The following is a 21,578-nucleotide window of genomic DNA, read 5'->3' on the forward strand; positions in this document are numbered from 1 at the left end:
TTATTAAATCAGTGTTCTTAAAGTCTACTATTGAAGTTGTTTCATTTTAATCTGTTTTTTTTTAATATATTCTGACGGACCACACATAGAACGCCAACACAATTCAACCGATCGATCAGCATCACTGAAAGCTGTGGGAGATATTGTGTAGCGATTGTATGTGATACCAAGCTTTATTAAGATCCAACAGGCTGTCATAAACACACTTTTACATGCAAACAATAGTGAAATGAACACTTGATGATAGTGTGTACAGCATGACAAATCCACCCTATGTGATTAATAATGTACTATTGATATTCAGAGCCTAGAACCAGATCATTAAAAAACCTCTCTTGAAACATTCTATAGTGCAAGAAATTGAGTTTTTAACCTTGTGTCATTTGAGTATAATCTACTATTACACGCCAGTTTCATACAACTGTAAAAAAGGAACAGAAACAGGATATGCTTGATATGATCATAATGTAAATGCGAATCCTTTCCTGTTGCTCTACTGATGGCTTCTTTTCTAACCCATTACCCAGAGTGCTTAGCTTTTTTGGCTAAATGTAATCTTTATCTGAATAATTTGAAATATACATAAAACTAGCAACACTCTAATTGACCTACCAGATTCGTTGACAGCTTTTAGATTTGCACTGAAGCCCCTACGAGTCACACTTCCATCAGTTATAAAATTCAGCCGCATCACGTTATCAGTCGATATAACACTAATAGGGTTGTCAGAACCAGTTACTGTTTCTAAAACATGACCGTCCCCATTTTGAATATAAAGGTAGTCCCATCCACTCTCTAGTTCAACATCATAAAACGTTAATATCAGGCTATGGTTCTCTGGTGCAGTAAACTCCCAATAGCAGTTTAAGTTATTCTCATAGTTAAGTGGGTAGTTCACAGACTGAATCATCCGATGTTCCCCTGATGACAAACGTTCAAATACCGGCCAACATGCTTTATGTAGTGAACAAAAATTTTAACATTTTATCATTTAATAATAATAATATATTATATATTATATATTGTAGTATTTAATGTAGTACAGCGTTTGACTGAATCAACTACACACTGTTTTTAATGCAATTCGAGGAGAAATGTTATTAATTTTTAGTTGATTACAGATTCTGCTTTTGAGGAGCACATGTACAGTTTCTGTTTATTCTAGTGCCACATTGAACAAGTGTCCCAGATAAATTTAAAACATCTTTAACTATTATATTGTAGCTTGTTAAATTTGTAAATATCTCGTCGATAAGAAAACAATTGTAGAAGAAGGTGCTAACATATTTGAAAAATTAAGATCAGAGTACTTTTAGACTGGAAGCAATCATCATAATAATCAATAAATTATTATTTACCTGGACAGTCCCATTCATCGTCACCTAGCTGACAATCTTCTATGCCATTGCATGTCAAGTTTCTTGAAATACAACCACCATTGATGCAGATATGATCACATTCAACTGTGGTTACAAAATGATTACAGAATGGTTGGTAATTATGCTTTAGAAAAATACTGTGCACAGTTATATTATCATTTTAACTTTGATAATATGAGCTTAATTAAGCATGTGTAAAGACCTGTAAATCCATGTTTGTTAAAAGAATGTTAAATCACTCACCGCCACTCAGTATTTCATTTATTAGTTCGGTGTAGCTGGATACTCTTGTATAACCACCGATGTCAGAAGCACACGGGTTTTTAGTGAAACTAGTAATACCAGCAACGAACCATATACCATCACGTTTACACATCAGAGGCCCACCACTATCACCCTAAAAACACAATTTGAAGGACAAATGTACAAAATGGAATGTATGTTGACAAACTGAGCCACATGTACGTATACATACTATACAATGATCTAAAAAAAAATTGTATAGCACAAAAATTCCATCACGTATGGTAATAGATAATAATTTAATGTGATTACTGCATTGTTCTTTGCATTTAAAATAATGCATTTTACAGTCAGATAAATTATGATTTTTTTTTTCTTTGTTTGAATATAATTGAAGGCTAGCTGTTTTACATGTTCAGGAAGTGAGTTCTAAAAAATAGTAGTCCTAGATGCATGTGAAAGTAATTATCTACTTTTTTGGTGAATAAGAAGTTCTTATTTATGTACATGAAGATCTACAGATTACAAGCGGTTCATTGGAGTCATATAAGATAGTGATGAAATGAGGAGTGATTTCATGTAGAACTTCAGTGCTGTTCTAAATTTTGATAATTAGGGTGCTAAATAGCATCCACTGAACTATTGCAAAGGCCCAAAACTAAGGACAGAGCATATTGATGGCCATGACTATACCATAAATTGTAACGCCTGAAGTAGCGTAGTTTGCAATTCATTTTCATTAGTTTTATAATTATAACATATTAATACACATGATCAACTAATCAATTTATTTACATCATATCTTAATTCAATGATCATAATACATTAGGCTTAATTTTAACTTTGAACAAATTTTATGTTTAAAGTGTGTGTAATATTGGTGTATAAAATAAATACAAAAATTCATCCCCCGTTTAAAATATTTTAAAAGGGTGTTTTTGTCAATTATTAATTTTATGTAATTCACGTTATTAATTGGTAAATATAGTAATCATTTTATCATTGTTGTAAATCTATTTGCAATTCAATAATTTTTAAATTTTACCTCAATGAATTTAATAATAAAAGCAAGATGAATGAATGGAAATTGATGATAATTTTCTTTTTCAGCTGAATGACTTTAAAAACATGTTTTCTTTGGAAATATTTATGAAAAATCCTACCCTGCATGCTCCTTTTTCATCCTCAAATCCTCCAGTGCAAATGGTAGAATTTGTGATTATTTGAGAAAGTTGAGAAACATTTCTGCATTCTTCTTGGCTGATTATTGGGACTGTAATTTCTTGCATTGTATTTGGAATTGGCCCTGTTGATATTATATATAATGATATTTTAAGGTTTACTTTAAACAAATAAAAAGAAATAATATTCAAGGATTATATATACATATATAACATATATAGCACAATATACGTGATCCAACTTTCACACAATGTTCGGCTTTTACATAAACCCAGGTTATTTAGCACCATAAGTTTTAAGTAAGATTAAGTTGTTACAATTAACTCTTAGCATTCCAACGAAGAAAGCAAACATCGATTCTGAGGACTAAAATTCAGCCCTATAAAGAGAGAGATTCTGACCCACAATATTGCCTTTGGATCTGGAAGATTTCTAGCATTTACACTGTTGTGAATCTTTCACCAATTCTGAAGGCAACACCCCAGCCCCCAGCCATGTCATGATCTGGACTCATGTTGAAGGTAGTAGTTTGGACACGTTCCAACTCTCGACATCAGCAAATAATACCGAACCAACATCGTCAGTGTCAACATTAAATATTTTTAGTCAAAATGTAGGGAATGTAAAACAATCATGTCTTAAATTCATAAATCACTCAACATGGGTTCACACTTTACAGACGTGACCGAGATAGAAGAAGAGGATGGGGAATTATAATGCTTCTTATTTATTTATTTTATTTATTTATTTACCAAAACAACAGCGGACACAAATCCGCCACTTACAGTATGGTTAACAAAGGACGAGACGACAGAAACAGAAACACAAACAAAATTTATTTTAACTAATCACGCCTAAAACGCTACGACGGAAAATGTGCAGATTGGAGTTAAATAAATCTAAAGATGGATAGTCCTGAACTAACTTGTTATACGAGGAACTTAATCTACTAATAAACCCGTTTTTTTAAATATTGACTCTACTTAAACATCATTCTTTCTTAAAATACCGACAGGAACACGAAGGGCAAAATTAGAAACTAATTCACAATCAAAGATAGAAGTCAAACATTTAAAAAGAAATATAAGGTCATTAAAATATCTACGGGACTGGGGTGATTTAATTGAAAACTTAAAATTAATATTAGTCCGATTGTGACTGATGTAGCGCAAAAACCGGGAATGAAGGCGTTCAATACGTGAAGCCTGAGTTTTTGAGATAGAATTATAAATGACGGAACAAAAATCTAATTTAGGTTGAATAAGTGTAATGTACAGGTATGGAGAATGTGGGTCCAGATGTTTACAGTTGCGCCACATCAATCCAAGCAACGCAGGATTGATAACGCAGCTATTGTATCAAGGTGATTATTTGAGTATGACCGAGATAAACTTGAATGTATTTTTGAAGAGGAAAATCATTATGAGAAAATATTACTAACACAGCCTGCGAAAAGGTCAAATAGGGAAATGACGCATGCGCAACAACAAAAAACAGGGGGGAAAAACAGGCCTCGCGAGGCCCCCCCCCCCTCGTCAGAAAATCTCTGGATCCGCCCCTGTCTTCTTTTGGCACAATGACACCCATACAATATTGATATATTTAAGAATAAGTGGTTGGGTGTTCCCGGTGCGAAATGAATAGTTGGATGTCATTTACTTTTTTTGTTAGGCTTGACATCAATTGAAAAACATATTGGGTGTTGCCAATTATCTGAAATAAACGTTTGGCCAAATAACGTTTACCAGAAATATTAGTATTACACCTGTTTAATTTTAAAGTGCTAAATTTAATGAAAAAAGAGCGCTGGGGTAGCAATAAACTTTGAATGTATAGACATCCAGTTTGAATTAAATGCCATGACCCTGAATAAATCCGTAATATTCGTGTATGTTATTTTGTTTTATATTCATACAAAATAAGGATTCTACTAATAAATTTTCAAAAAATGATAATTAATATGCCTAGTAAAATAATATGGTTCATATTTTATTTTTACTGTAGTTTGGTATAAACGAATTAACAGTCATTTGGACTATGATTTGGGAAATTCCATATCATATTCCGTGTCATTTGGGCATCGTATCATTTGGGTAATTGCGTATCATTTTGGCATTCCCTATCACTTGGGTAATTCATCGGACCGAATATATATATTATGTAAAAACAATGACGTGTTAAAATATCTTCCGTTTTTTACAATAAACTTATTTAATTAAATAATACGTTTATATCACAATTGTTATTAGAATATTACCGTATTCATAGAGTCGACCCCAACCAGCACTCACACATTCAGTACCGACTGCAAAATCTTCACCAAAGCATATAGGCTGTATAAATGCACTGTAATTGACTGGTCTTTCTAGCCTCAGAAGGGCGATGTCATTCGCTAACGTATAATCATCATAGTTTGGATGGGGAAGCTCCTGAGCTACGCCAACCTCCTCATAAAAGACTGAAGAATGAAACTCAAGATCTGTGGTGCCGAATCTGATGTAATCTATTCCACCACTAAGAGAAAAACGTAGTACAGTATTTTACAATGAATTTAAGATTTAATTCTCCGTCTGTGTTCACACAATTAGGAACAATGCTCACATAGCCATGCATAAGTTAGATAAACAAATTGGTTAGAACTATCACACTGTAAAAATGTGAATGAAAATATATTAATTTGTCTAGTCGACATCATAAGGACGCCAAAAGTAGGAATGGCTTTTCCAAACTGAACAATACATTATATATTTAAGGTTTTATAGACAATTTAACAAAAAAAATAGAAAACAAAACAAAAAAAAAAGAGTATAAGTACCGTACTCGCGTGAATAAGCGCCAAGTTTGAATAAGTGCCCCTCTCGAATAAACGCCCCTTCTAACGTAAAAATTTCCTTAAGCGCCCCGTTTGAATAAGCGCCCCTTCTAATTTGAATAAACGCCCCCTCAATAACTCAATCAATCCTGGGACTGTGGATGTTGGCATGATTTGAGGTGTGGAGTGGAATCACATTCTCCTTTAGTCAATATCAAAATGAGGATATTTATCTTGGACAGATGAGAGCTCCCTGGACAGACAGTATATTTCCAACTTTCATCTTCTAACATTTTTCTATACCCTAGTCCTACTGCTTTTCCGACAATTTACACCTAACACATTCTCATCAACACTTTCAAGAAAACATGCAATGATCATGCCATCCTACTGATCTCAATCAGCCGATGGTCAACAGGCTAACCACCCAGGGACATATCCAGGGGGGGAGCCGTGGGAGCCGCGGCTCCCCCCCTTTGTACATAGTGTTAAAATTTAAAGCTTATTCTTGAGACAATACAAATTCTTTCCTAGGATCACTTAAAATGAATACTTCTAAACATGTAAATATGCATCAGTACACGTTATACATAAGCCTAATAGAACACATAAGCCTAAGCGTGATTTAAAAATATCTTAAATCCATAAATCTCAAGCCAGGTCTTTTAAGATAGAAATGCGATACTGTGGTTCAATATCATTTTTATCCTTTTGCAAGTTTCTTTAAATGTTTTTTTAATAATACTACTACTAATAGTAATAATAATAATAATAACAATGATGATGATGACGAGAGTAATAATTGATATTAATATTGATAACAATAATAATTGAAGAAAATTGTGCTAAATGCAAAAAAAAGTTGTAATTTAATTGTTGATCATAATATAGTATATATAGTTAAAGCTTAGTAAGCTATAATTAGGCCTAAGTTGTCCTGGATATTAAGTAGATCCCTGATAAAAGATCATGAGAAATTTGTTGGCATTTCATTTTGACTATAATGGTAATGTGATGATGATGAATTTTACTATATAAAAGTGTCATTTCCGGCCATTTCGAGAGGTACTATTTTCTCACCTCAGCCCCAACCATGGTGGGGCTGAGGTGGTTGTGAAATCACTTTTTTGAAGTAGCCCTATGTAAAGTACATACTCAAAGACAATGTTTTTAAGCTTTTTTTCTATGGTATATCACACACACATCATTAATAAGAATAAGATCTCTATGGTTATCAAAAATCCCAGATAAAAGATCATGTTTGTTAAATAATACTACTACTAATAGTAATAATAATAATAACAATGATGATAATGACGATAGTAATAATTGATAATAATATTAATAGCAATAAAAGTGAAGAAAATTGTGCTAAATGCGAAAAAAGTTGTGATTTGTTGATCATACTATAGTATATATAGTTAAAGCTTAGTCCTGGATAAGTAGATTCCTGATAAAAGATCATGAGAAATTTGTTGGCGTTTCATTTTGACTATAATGGTAATGTGATGATGATGAATTTTATTATATAAAAGTGTCATTTCCGGCCATCTCGAGAGGTACTATTTCCTCAACCTCAGCCCCAGCCATGGTGGGGCTGAGGTGGTTGTGAAATCACGTTTTTGAAGTAGGCCTATGTAAAGTACATACTCAAAGACAATGTTTTTAAGCTTTGTTTTCTATGGTGTATACACAAACATTAATAAGATCTCTATGGTTGTCAAAAATCCCTGATAAAAAATCATGAGAATTTCTTTTGGCGCTTCATTTTGCCTAATGATGGTGATGTGATGATGATGAATTTTACTAAAAGTGTCATTTCTAGCAATCTAGAGGTACTATTCTGGATAAAGAATGTTTTGAGCAGAGGTGGATTCAAGGCACCCCCCCCCCTTCATTTTTTAAAGGAAAAAAAAAAGGAAAAATATATTCAAATTGAAGTACGAGAGTGTAATTTCCCGCCATCTAGAGATGCCCTAATCATAAATTTTTTTACCTCAGCCCAACCATGGTGGGGCTGAGGTGGGTGGTTCCTCGGTCTGTGAAAGTCACTCCCTGGTTCACCTCTCTTTCGAATTCCTGGATCTGCCACTGTTGATTTATTATATAATTATTTTTTCGCTTATTTATAATGCGTCTATTGCAATTTTCACTTTTATCCTCTCAAACAGTCCTAGGAACGTTCAGAGTGCACTAATTCACAGGGGGATTCGCCCCCTTGACCCTGCCGGGGGCATACGTAATTCGCATAATGGCTCCCCCCCTTTCAAAATCTTGGCTACGTCCCTGTAACCACCACCACTAATTTCATCTGCTATTCTGTTGTTATGTAATACATGTACTCACAACTTTCTTGTCATGACAAGCCATGCTCTTTGGACGAAAGTTTCCGCCGCACCACCATTCGTAATTTGCGGTTTCCTGATATCCTTATAATCGTTTTTCATTCAAAATACGCCTCTTGAATTTAATAAGTTCTCATAAGAACCCCTCGATTTTCATCTATTTCCATAAGCGCCCCCCTCAGTTTCCACTCTGTTTTGATAAGCGCCCCGTTCGAATAAGTGCCCAGTTTGGATAAGGGCCCCGTTTGGATAAGCGCCCCTCAAAAAGCGCAAAAAAATATTTCAAGCGCCCGGACGCTTATTCGCGTGAGTACGGTATTTATCTAAGCCCTTACAGACAATGAGCAGCTGTCAATGCCCATTCGCGATCAATCAAGGCAGCACCACAATAATGAGATCCATAAGCTGTGATTGAACCAATCCATGGCCATTTTCCTGGTGGTACATCTTCACCTCCAACAATCCTATCTTCAGCAGGTAAGAAAGGTTGTGATCCACATTCTTCAGAAGTAACTGTTATAAAGAAATAGCTTAACTAAGTTAGAGTAAAAACGGTGATCAACATTACAAGTTTAGTCTGAAAATCGTCCCATTGGTTGTGAGATTAAGCATAGAATGTCTATGAGGAAAGTGTAGGAACAGTGCTGATAGGATCTTGACAAAGACGAGTCTCAATTGCTCTTTCTATCATGAGAAGTGATTTGCAATTAACAGAATGATGAACGCACGTTAAGAGGGATTCACCTATTCCAGATTACCTAAAAAACCAATTGATAATTATAACCGTGCATACTGTTTTCAAGGTCAATCGATATAAACACCATACACACAACATATGTTTATGTCTAAGGGATAAGGGCATGTGCAGTTCAAACCATGTATTGGCATATTAACACTATATAAAAGCTTATTCGTGTTTTGGGAAAGTTTGCTATTGTAGTTCTTTTAATCCTTATTTAATTACAATATTTATTTATTTGTATATCGTTACATTTTTTTTATAAAAGCCCTATAGACCTACAAGTGCCAGGTACCAAGGAGATAGAAGCCTGTAAGAGGACTGCAGACCTAATCTTAAACTACAGTAAAGTCTATAGCTTATCTCATGCAAATTAAACACAAACAGAATGAAAGATAAACAATAGTGTGTAAAAAAAAAAAATAAATAATATTAATAACAATAATGATAATAAAAATAATAATAATAGCACAGTGCGATATATATATAAATCTTCAAGTTCAGTATTCCATGAAGTGTGGTGTGTGAAATATTGAGTGTACGATTGAAGAAATACCATCACTTAAAACTGTGAAAAAGTAAACAATTACATACATTACTATACTATAAAATAGAATACAATTTTTAAAATTATTTTTTCACATTTGAAAAAATCCGCTGGTGCTTAGTCACATTAAACACACCAATCCCTCTCTGCGAATTACTCTTACCATTCCAGCAGCCTTGTTCATCTGACCAATCGAGACAGTTATTTTCTCGATCACATCGTTTTGCAGCGGCAATACAGACACCTTTCGCACACTGAAAACTGTCGTCACTACAAGCTGTAAACAAACAATCATTGTTTTATAATAGCATTATATTATATTCAGTGTCATGTTTGTATTTCATTTTAGCATTATGATGGAATTGGTAGAATGCGTACAGATAGCGTATAGAGATGAGATGAGGGTTATAACAGGGAGGCCTAACGGTAGAGTGAGCTCTTATTTAGTCAAATGAGCATTGTACATAAATTAAAAATAACAAATTGTTGTTATGGCGAGATAGATTATATTGACAAGTCGACATAATACATATCGTATGTTGTCATGGCGAAATAGATTATCTCGACAATTCAACATAATATAAGTTGTATGTTGTCATGGCAAGATAGGTTATCTTGACAAGTCGACATGTAAAAATTGTATGTAGTCATGGCGAAATAGATTATCTTGACAAGTCGACATAGTAAAAATTGTATGTTGTCATGGCGAGATAGATTATCTTGACAAGTCGACATAGTAAAAATTGTATGTAGTCATGGCGAAATAGATTATCTTGACAAGTCGACATAGTAAAAATTGTATGTTGTCATGGCGAGATAGATTATCTCGACAATTCAACATAATATAAGTTGTATGTTGTCATGGCAAGATAGATTATCTTGACAAGTCGACATAGTAAAAATTGTATGTTCTCATGGCAAGATAGATTATCTTGACAAGTCGACATAGTAAAAATTGTATGTTGTCATGGCGAGATAGAGTATTTGGACAAGTCAACATAGTAAAAGTTGTATGTTGTCATGGCGAGATAGGTTACTGTATCTTGACAAGTCAACATAATAAAAGTTGAATGTTGTCATGGTGAGATAAATTATCTTGACAAGTCGACATAGTAAAAATGTTATGTTGTCTTAGCGAGATAGGTTATCTTGACAAGTCGACATAATAAAAGTTATGTTGTCATGATAAGATACAATTTGTATTATGTCGACTTGTCAAGATAATCTATCTCGCCATGACAACATACAACTTTCACTATGTCGACTTGCCAAGATAATCTATCTCGCCATGACAACATACAATTTTTACTGTTGACTTGTCAAGATACTCTATCTTGCCATGACAACATACAATTTTTACTATGTCGACTTATCAAGATAATCTATTTCGCCATGACAACATACAATTTTTTTTAAAAGTAAAAACACCACAAGGCACCTTATAAAGCAAGTAATAGACTTTACTCGTGATCGCGGACTCATTGAGCCCGATCGTATAGCAAACATGTTTCGAGAAAATGATTCTCATCATCAGTGCGAATGATGACAAATTTTGCCAAAGCTTATATGGCTTTATACTCTCGTATGTAGATAAGCAAAAATAGAAAAGCGACTAATGTAGCAAACCACAAGAGTAGACATCACCCATCACTGCGGATTGTTATGTAAATTAGTACACAAGAATCAAACAGCGAGCGTGATATTCAAGTTGTAAATTTGCTTATTAAGGGATGGATTGTTCCAGGTAATATGCAAAGCTTCTTTAACTTTGAGTTTATAAGCTGAATCTGCAGAGTCAAGAACGGTGAAACATCTCTCATTAGCAAGATCCCGACAGCGTTCTGAAACCTGCAAATGTTGAAAAATATGAGAATTCCCGTCCCTGAAGTGTTCGTGCACTCGTGTTGAAAGTCTTCTATTGGTTTCTCCAAAATATGTGGAATTACATCCCACACAAGTAAATTTGTATACAACACAAGCACGGAACATTTTGGGAACGGGGTCCTTCACTCCTAGAAAATTAGAAATTTTGAACAATTTAAAAGCCAGCTTAATTGCTATTCCATGACAATATTTCCTAGTAATTTTGTTGAATCTGCTTTGTGTATTACGTGCAAACTGTAAATATGGCAATTTAAAATAGCAAACATTAACATTAACATTATCATTGTCCTTAGGGGTCTCTTTAGAACCATGGACGAGAGCATCACTTAAATATCTATTGATTTTATCATCAATAAGGTTACTAGGGAAACCATTTTTACATAAGATGGTTCTAAGAACTTCGATATCTTTATGAAAACCTAGCCAAGAATTATTTAACTTATAGACTCTATCAATTAATGTGCGAATAAGGCCGTTTTTGTAAGATGACGCTGTAAAGCTCAGAAAATTAGTGAGGAGTCCCGTGAAAGTAGGTTTCCTATACACCGATGCTTTCAGAAATTGACCCACCATTATCTAACAAAACGTCTAAAAAAGGTAGTCGTTGATTAATTTCATTTTCCATTGTGATCTTAATTTTTACTATGTCGACTTGTCAAGATAATCTATCTCGCCATGACAACATACAATTTTTATTATGTCGACTTGTCAAGATAACCTATCTTGCCATGACAACATACAACTTATATTATGTCGACTTGTCAAGATAATCTATCTCGCCATGACATACAATTTTTATTATGTCAACTTGTCAAGATAATCTATTTCGCCATGACAACATACAATATGTATTATGTCGACTTGTCAAGATAATCTATCTCGCCATGACAACATAACATTTTTACTATGTCGACTTGTCAAGATAATTATCTCACCATGACAACATACAACTTTTATTATGTCGACTTGTCAAGATAACCTATCTCGTCATGACAACAAAAATTTTAGTATGTCGACTTGTCAAGATAATCTATCTCGCCATGTCGACATGATATGTATATTATGTCGACTTGACAACATAATTATCTTGACAAGTCGTCAAGTCGAATGGCACTTAGGTGCTTCCGTACCAAATACTACCCAAATCCAAGGCAGGAAAAAAAAAATCCAGAATCCAACAACTTCTTGAAAATAAAATTCAAGGCAGAAAAGTAAAAATCCAGAATTCAACAACTTCTTGAAAATAAAATCCATGGCAGAAAAAGTAGAAAATCCTTCTCACAGTAGCGAACACAAGACATGTGGAACTACTTGATCCAGCACTTCTAAAGGAGGTTCGCTTTAAACGAACATCGAAAAGGGAATAAGGATGTTTCTTAGGGAGACGGTTCGTACGTGGCGCTCTGGATAGGACTGTTCCATTTATTTCGAAGGGTTGTTCCGTTTGGGAACAATGGCAATTAGTCGGTTTATCCAGGTAAGTATTCACGAAATAGACTGGAGTTTCTACATATTCTACACAAAGACACAAAATTTGTAGTTTTCACCCAAACATTTGTGTAATGTTAATTTACTTCCATACTTACGGCAAGACTGTAGCTCGTCACTGAAGTCAGCACAATCAATGATTTCATCACACACTTGTTCCAATAGTACAAATTCAAAATTATCACACACAAAAATTTCTAAAAAAACAAAAAATAACAATATGCTATTAGGATATGCTTAGAATTGATCACCCATCAAACAATATTCGGGCTATGAATGGAAGAGAATACAACCTTCAGCAGTCATTTATTGTTTTATAATTGTTAAGAAGTTATAAAACATACATTTTTATGCGACAACATCCATCACAATAAATAGATGATTCCATAATTTTGAAATCACCTCCATCAAAGAGTTTACTGCCATCAGAAAGAGTTTACCAATTCAACTTAGGAAAGGTTTTGTAATTTTGTAATGTAATGGAAATGCATAGCACTTTACACTGCCTTTGTATATTGCGTCTATTTAATAATATCAATGCATTTTGCATTGTTATAAATACCATCGATGTTATTTTTTAGATTAAGATGTTGAAGTAAAGCATTGTCAAACAATCGATTGACAAAAAATAGCATAAATTGTAACAAAAAAATGAGCTATAGGAATGGTATATTTATAAGTGGTGAGCAAATTTGTAGGTGAATGAAAGTTGTTCTGATTAGAAATAGGTACAAGTATTGAGGTTGAGAATTATAGAAAGTGGGAGTAGAAATTAGCAGTTCTTGAGTAGGTATTTGTAGCAATAACTACATGCAGAAATTAACTTGGATCGCTTGTTCAATATTTTTTTACGATCAGATGGGATGATGTAATATTTTTCGCTCGTTGAATTATGTTTCACTTAATGGTGACGTGGGTGTTCCTGCTTTTCAGTTTCATTTCATTTATTTCATTTCATATATTTAATCGAAAATAATTACAATATAAAAGGATAAAACAGTCAAAAAGAACAAAAAAATGTTGATCTCTGATTCACCACAAGGGCCGGCGAAATAACCAAAAAGTAAAATAAATTACTGTCACAGTGGGTCTCCAATCGATGTGGGGAATCAGATAACAGCAAAATACACTAAGAATGTGTTCTCATATATACTTGGACAGTCTTGTCCTGTTCTGATGTTTGCGGTGGTTGAAAAAGTGGTTGTGTGCAGCGTACTGTAACTGTAGTTGACAGTTTTTCCATTAGACCAATATAATGCTCGGTGTCATTTTGTGTAGTGATGTCGGTGTGTAGATAAAGTTCTGTATGAGGCAATTTCCATTTAATAATAATGGGCACTCATTTCTCTGTCATTTGCAGTCCACACAAAGAATTACCATTACGCTTTATTTTACTTTGACAGTGACAATACAGTTTACTACTATTGAATCAAACTTACCACTTAGATTAACTGCTTTCACAGTTGCATTGAAGCCTCTGTAGGTTACACTTCCATCTGTATCCATTACTACCAACAATTTGTTGCTCTCGGACAATACAGAGTGAAAGTTTACTCCCGTAAAACTGATATTATTTATGCTTTCAGAACTTATCCTCACATAATCATATCCATTTTCAAGGCTGAAGTCATTGAAATTGAGTTGTATTGCCAGATCCTCTGGGACATGTATGGTCCATGTACAATATAAGTAATTGTAGTAATTGTTCGGGTAATTTGGAGAGGAAAACGATTGTGATTGGCCAGATGTATTCAAGTATATAACCGACGGTTTACATTCAACTGAAAATGAAATGGTTTCAAATTTGTTAAACGCATGATCATTAATATATTTCTCATGAGTCAGTATCATTATTATTACCAATAACGAGTGGAGTTGAATAACTTGGTGGTTAAGATGTATGATCGAGTTACCCCGGTGTACTGGCCCATACCTGTTGTTGACAGATGTGAGATAGCTGGTACCGGTTTACCAGGTAGCTCAGACACGAAGAGACCCTTAGGGGAGAAGAAAGTTACTGTGCAAGCTAGTCCACAACTCAAAAGCTAAAGTGTTAAATTCCACTACATAAAAGAGATCAATATTATCAATAACAAAATTATTTTTAAAAAAGTAATTAATAACTAGAAACTATGTTTAATAGAACATAAAGCCAGTCGTGGTAAATGTTACGTCAATTGGATTATTATAAAATTTTGTCCTTTGATTTGACATTTCGTGACATAATCACTATCTCTTAGCGCACAAAGCTTAGCTCAAAGAACAAGACTGCTTAATTTCTGACAGAAGTAGACTCTGATAAATTTTGGGGGCTTTAACCTGTGAACACCCACTGTACGGAAGGTGTCACTGGTTCTACAAATCAAGTTTGACTGAAAACGGCCCAATTATTTGTCACCACATTAGAACCCTATTAAGGGGACAACATTGGAACTAAAAAAGTTCCCCCTTAATAGGGGTGGCCCTTGAATAGGGGTACCCCTATTCAAGGGACACAAACCAAAATTTGAACAAATTTGCAATGCAAATACAATTCATTTATAATAAGAAATCAGCAGAAATGTAATTTAAACAAATCAGCAGAAATGTAATTAATATAACAAGTGATTTTATATGTTCCCAATATTATTTCATGCAATGTTTGACCAAAAATGTTGTTCTTTATTATTGAGCTTTCTATTCGATGAATGTAGCATGAATAGAGGTATGGTTAGAATAGAGGTATATCTATACCATCTATTGTGTAGATGGTATGGATTCATCCTCTATGAAAGTACACCAAGAAATGGTTAAGGGTAAAAATTGACAAGGTTGGTTTATTCAAAGTAAGACATCCAGTAGGCCTATACCAATGTTCACGCTGAGGATTCAAAGGAGAAATTTCTGGTTTATTGCTCAAAAAGTCTCAAAGTATAAAGCTTAATAAATGTTTCTTCTTATGAGACTGCTGTAGTTGTTGTGATGCAATGAAAAAAAAAAACTGTCCCCTTAATAGGGGTTATTTGACCTTTTCCCACTCTCAGAAAGTGTCCCTGTCTCCTTAATAGGGGTTGGCCGTAGAATTAAAAGATATATTTCCCCTCGTTTCACGTAAAAATACAGTATTATGTGTTGTAACATACACAACGTATCAGAAACTCAAGTATGGTTTCTTAATCTAATAAATATTGTTAACTAGTATTATTTTTATTATTAAATAAGTTTGTGATTTACAGAACAACTTTGACATAATGAAAAATTATATTTTGTGACACATTATAAATTAATAAAATAAGAACTTTTACAGAAAAATGCAAACCTTGTGAATAAGGAGTGGTCGAGTAGTAGTCATCGTAGCAATCATTTTCATCTTCAGCATTTGAACAATCGTCTATTCCATTACAAAACACTTCTTCTAAACACAAACCATCACCGCATACGAATCCACAGTCATCTAAAATACACAAACATAATTGAAAAAGCATGATATATAATCACAGTAGCCCTATTTCAAAAAAGAAATGCCACAATAGAGTAAACATACAGTTAAACCATGGACAGTTAATTAAAAGTAGTAGTAGTAGTAGTAGTTGTTCTCTTTAATAGTGGAGTGGTAGTGGTAGTGGTGGAAGTGGTAGTGGTAGTTAGTAGTACTGTAGTAGTAGTAGTAGTAGTAGTAGTAGTAGTAGTAGTAGTAGTAGTAGTAGTAGTAGTAGTAGTAGTAGTAGAGTAATAGTAGTTGTTGTCTTTAATAGAGGTAGTGGTGGTAGTGATAGTAGTAGTAGTAGTTGTTGTTGTCTTTAATATTTGGTGGTAGTGATAGTAGTAGTAGTAGTAGTGGTGGTAGTAGTAGTAGTAGTAGCAGTAGTAGTGGTAGTGGTGGTAGTAGTGGTAGTGGTAGTAGTAGTAGTAGTAGTAGTAGTAGTAGTAGTAGTAGTAGAGTAGTAGTAGTAGTAGTAGTAGAGTAATAGTAGTTGTTGTCTTTAATAGAGGTACTGTAGTGGTGGCAGTGATAGTAGTAGTAGTGGTAGTGGTGGTAGTAGTAGTAGTAGTAGCAGTAGTAGTGGTACTAGTTGTAGTAGTAGTAGTAGTTGTAGTAGTAGTAGTAGTAGTAGTAGTAGTAGTAGTAGTAGTAGTAGTAGTAGTAGTAGTAGTAGTAGTAGTAGTAGTAGTAGTAGTGGTGGTAGTAGTAGTAGCAGTAGTAGTAGTAGTAGTAGTAGTTGTTGTCTTTAATAGAGGTAGTGGTGGTAGTGATAGTGGTAGTAGTAGTTGTTGTTGTCTTTAATATTTAATAGAAGTAATGATAGTGGTAGTGGTAGTAGTAGTAGTAGTAGTAGTAGTTGTTGTCGTCTTTAATAGAAGTAGTGATAGTGATAGTGGTAGTAGTAGTAGTTGTCTTTAATAAAGTAATGGTAGTGGTAGTAGTTGCTACATTGTTGTCTTAACAAACATTTAATCAAAATTGTACAATAAAAATTCTAGCCTCAATTGACCCATTATGTTTATAATATATCCATTGCTTTTTATTACCATTCACCTGGCATGTAGAGGAATGAATCTATACATAGTATCACATCTAATCAAACTGGAAGAACGAAATGATCACTTAATGAATCTGAATTATACGACACTTTGTGCAGTATTATGAAATGGCAATGTTACACTAATGTATATAGATTGGTATTTTTTTTTTGAGAATGTTTTTAGTAATGATAACAATGATAGCGCCACCAATTGATGGGGGTTTATTGTCCACTCGTAGTGGAGATATATGAACCCCGTCCTTGAACCCATCTAACTTTGCCGAAGAATAAATCTCAGGCGGGCTTCAGAACTTTGTAGTAGGGACTGGGTGGGTGGGCGCGCATGACATGATGTAATTCGGACCGGGACTCTTATTTATATCTACTTCCTGAAGCTGCTTTTCCATATGTGTCTATGTTGGAAACTCGGTCATTTGGGCCTATAAATGTGCAATGGGTGTGTATGCAGCTCTTTCATCACAAAAAAAGTTTTCGCAAGAAATATGAATTATCAACCTAAGAGGCTAAGAACTATATAGAAAATTTCCATAAACATGTCCCAAAATTAATGTTAGATAAGTCCTTGTGAAAGCTAAGATATCCCCTGACCCGTAATTTTCTTTAAAACTACAACAGAACCCCTGTTTTTTGGACTCCTATTTAATGCACCCCTCTAGGATGGAGACACAACAATGGTATTTCGGTAATAATAACAGTTAGTGTTACGCTCACCATTCTCTGGTACTGCTTTCACACTTCCGGTAAATCCACTATATGCTACAATTTCATCGGTTATGAATAGTAACCACATCACATTATCCATTGATTGGAAACTACCAGGGTTTCTTGAACCTGTTATTTCTGCTATGATGTTGTTTTCTCCACTACCAACTATAAGGTTGTCATATCCACCCTCAATGTCAACATCGTATAATGATAGCACTACATAATGATTCTCTGGCGCAATAAACACCCAGGAGCAGTTCAAATTGTTCTCATAGCCACCTGGGTAGTTCACAGATTCTACCATCTGATGTTCTTCTGATTCTAACGTCGTAATTGACTGGCATTCTTCAAAACAAAATAAAAAGTGTACTACAGCATACTTAAATCTATTTCAGAGACATAAGCACAAACTTACATAGTAAAGTTGTTATTGTAAGTTGGAATGAATGTAAACTCCACTTTTTTGCTTATTCTGGACAGTGCCACCAACGAGCGAGTTAATTTGGAGACAGCTCGATATTGTATACCTCCGAAGGTTATACAGTAGGCCTATAATTTGTCATCAGATTTTTTGTGTGTTTTTTTGTGTTTGTGTGTTTTAGCAGCCTCCAAGTTTTATGCGCTATATATGTCTCCAACCATTACCATAGATCGCATAATAAAATACAATAAGAAGAAATTAACTTACCTGACGAAAATCCTGAACCTAACTCCGTGTTATCTGTATTTAAAGTAAAGTAATTAAAATATAGAGAGAGGTTACTATAATAGTATATTGTTTAAACATAATTTTATTATGTTCCTATATATATGATATTCCTTTATTTGTTGTAGTTGTTTAGTTGTATGAAATGAAAAAAAAAATGTGTCTCTGATGAGATTCTTCATTTAATACCGGTACATTCACAAATAAACTTACTGATCGTCTGCTGAATGAATTCAGCATATTCAGACACTTTAGTGTATACTCCAGGTTTATTTGGTCGAGCGCATCCTTCTCCCCAACTTGTGATACCAACAAGGTTCCAGGTACCATCATCTGATCTGCACATCAAAGGACCACCACTATCACCCTGCCATTAACATGTTTTAATCGATTATTATTATAATTATTATTATTATTATTATTACTATTATTATTATTATTATTATTACAATGATTGTTATTATTATTCGTATTAGTATTACTACTACAGTACTTCTACTACTATTATTTATTATTATTATTATTATTATTATTATTATTATTACCATTATTGTTATCATTATATTACTATTATAATCATTATCATTAACGTGTCATCCTTTTATCATCATTAATATCATTGTAATCATATTTGTTATTGTTATTGTCACTGTTTTTGTTATCATATCATTGTCGCTAGTGTTATAGTTATTGGTATTTTTATTATTATTTTTATTATTACCATTTTTATTATTATTATCATCATCATCCTCATTGCCTTTCAAAATCATAGTTTAGAATTTTTTTAATTCATGAATCATATTTAATATAGGCCTACATCAAAATCAGACTTTAAAAAAAAGAAATTTTGCCAAGATTCGGGCATTAATAAATCATATCGTAGGCTTACATAGAGAAAATATTATTAAATATTATTATATTTTTTCTTTTTTTTTTGACATTCAAAAAAATCTTCATTCTTATTCATAAACATAATTCATCATCATGCAATTATACACCAATGCATTTGAATATCTAATTATTTCTATGTATTATGGCAAAAATATTAACATACTTGACACGAGTCTTGACCGCCAGCAGCATATCCAGCACAAATCATATTGTCAGTTACGGTATTGATCAGAAGACTGCGGCATTCTTCGATACTCAGTAGTAGAACACTTGTATCTTGCAGTGTGTTTGGATAGGAACCTTGTAAAAAATATGCACTGTTTAAGTGAAACCAACTGAATGATACAGCTGTCGGCCTACTGAAGTAAATCTTATGGAGTAATGACGATGAAGTTGTTACTGAAACGTCTTACTGGTATGATAATTAAAATGGCATACGCATTAAAAATTAAAATGTATCCGTCAACTGAGTATGGGCAAACGTACCGTATGCAATTTGTGTTTGAACTAGAAGAAACGTGCGCATGCATAGGCTAAGCCGCAGGGGTGGCGCCAGGATTTTCCCTACGGGTGGTCCGAGGTCCACGGTAGGGGAGCGATGCCCCGACGAGGGGGAAGATTTCCACAACGACAGCAAAGAGGGCGTGGTCGAGCTTCGCTTAAAATGTTCGGAAAGTGGTCCAGGGGCGAATCCCCCAAAATTTTGAAAATTTAGGGGTTTCAAAGACTTATTTAATCGATGTTAGTCTACAATGTAGAAAATAGATATCATTTTTTTTCTCCCTGACGAATTGTGGTTTTCCTCCCCGACGGGGGAGGAGGAAGTTCTCCCCGACGGAGGAGCTGGCATCGCCCACCCCCATGACGCCACCTCTGATAAGCTGTCAGCTTATTAATGTCGTTTGTGAGGCATCGAGTTTACACGTGTGTGTGAAAATAATGATTGATGCGGTTTGTAACAATATTTTTAAGAAATCGCATAAGAAATTGAAAATCAGTGGGTGTACACCCATGCTAAATTTCATTTGACCTAAAGCTATCATTCATCGTATGTTTACAGTGACATCAATAATATCCACTTACTACTTAAAATGTTTTTTTTTTATATAAGTTATTAATTATTTAAATTATATTTGTTTTATTTGCATCTTTCTATAGTCTTCTATTTAAAAAAAATACACTGAGTGCCTAACTTTTTCAAATGAACATGAACATATTATTTCTAACCACATATCCTATAATCAAGAGCAGGCCTAGCCAGTGGCAAAATAAGGTGAATTATGTGATATTTGGTCCACGGGAAGCGCTGACCCAGAGCCTCATTGCTGTTCTTGTTCTTGTTGTTGTTCTTGTCACCAAAACTTTTAAAACTTTAAAAGCGTCCAGCCAGTTTTGAACAGACGTGCATGAAATTGTGTACACATAAACTAGAGGTGATTTCCAACAAACGTTCATCACCCTTTTTTAAGTTTGTCCCCAGGGTTCCCCCTACACCTACAAAACAAAACAAAACAGGGGTTTCAAACTTTAAAATTTAAAGCGTCCAGCGTCGCCAGTTTTAAACGTACGTGCAGGAAATTTTGTACACATAAACTAGAGGTGATTTCCAACAAATGTTCATCGCCCCTTTTTTAAGTTGGACTCCAGGGTTCCCCCTACACCTACAAAACAAAATAGGGGTTTCAAAAATTTAAAAGCGTCCAGCGTCGCCATTTTTGAACGCACGTGCAGGAAATTTTGTACACATAAACTAGAGGTGATTTCCAACAAATATTCATCCCCCCTTTTTTAAGTTGGACCCCAGGGAAGGGTTTAACTTTAAAGATGTATTCTAAAGAACTTAAGGCCGTGAGTTCGAATCGCGTATTTAGCAAGATTGAATCGCGTATAGTTATTATTTTCTTTTTGTCATTTTGTCCAAACAGTTCTCATCCATGTTCATTACAAAAGAAAATTAACACATAGGCGCGATTGGGGAACCTCGCGACCTTCGGTTAAGGATGTGTTCTAATGAACATGCCCATAGCCAGGGCGGGGGGGTTTCTAGCGAACCCCCCTGTTTTCTAGCGAACCCCCTAGAATTTTTGAATGAGTCCCACTCGGACGGAATGTCTGTTTTTAACTTACCCAGTAT

At 34.2% G+C, this 21,578-nt stretch overlaps 1 protein-coding gene across 1 annotated transcript in view; it reads right to left on the bottom strand.

Annotated features, from left to right (window-relative positions):
- The window catches only part of LOC117120977, a gene marked incomplete at its 3' end in the record, with an annotated part of 53,671 nt that overhangs the window by 12,596 nt on the left and 19,497 nt on the right, over positions 1-21,578 (bottom strand). The window contains exons 6-19 of the mRNA XM_033266079.1: positions 19,608-19,744; positions 18,767-18,920; positions 18,536-18,568; positions 17,854-18,192; positions 15,918-16,052; positions 14,059-14,400; positions 12,718-12,816; positions 9,411-9,524; positions 8,297-8,474; positions 5,062-5,318; positions 2,786-2,928; positions 1,623-1,776; positions 1,359-1,463; positions 613-954 (exon numbers count right to left, since the gene is read on the bottom strand). Of these exons, the coding sequence (XP_033121970.1) occupies positions 613-954; positions 1,359-1,463; positions 1,623-1,776; positions 2,786-2,928; positions 5,062-5,318; positions 8,297-8,474; positions 9,411-9,524; positions 12,718-12,816; positions 14,059-14,400; positions 15,918-16,052; positions 17,854-18,192; positions 18,536-18,568; positions 18,767-18,920; positions 19,608-19,744 (2,532 nt within the window). The remainder of the gene's footprint in view (positions 1-612; positions 955-1,358; positions 1,464-1,622; positions 1,777-2,785; positions 2,929-5,061; positions 5,319-8,296; positions 8,475-9,410; positions 9,525-12,717; positions 12,817-14,058; positions 14,401-15,917; positions 16,053-17,853; positions 18,193-18,535; positions 18,569-18,766; positions 18,921-19,607; positions 19,745-21,578) is intronic.

The sequence above is a fragment of the Anneissia japonica genome, unplaced genomic scaffold (genome assembly GCF_011630105.1).
Source record: "Anneissia japonica isolate Jap-2015-1 unplaced genomic scaffold, ASM1163010v1 scaffold288125_len146548_cov173, whole genome shotgun sequence".
Classification (NCBI taxonomy): domain Eukaryota; kingdom Metazoa; phylum Echinodermata; class Crinoidea; order Comatulida; family Comatulidae; genus Anneissia; species Anneissia japonica.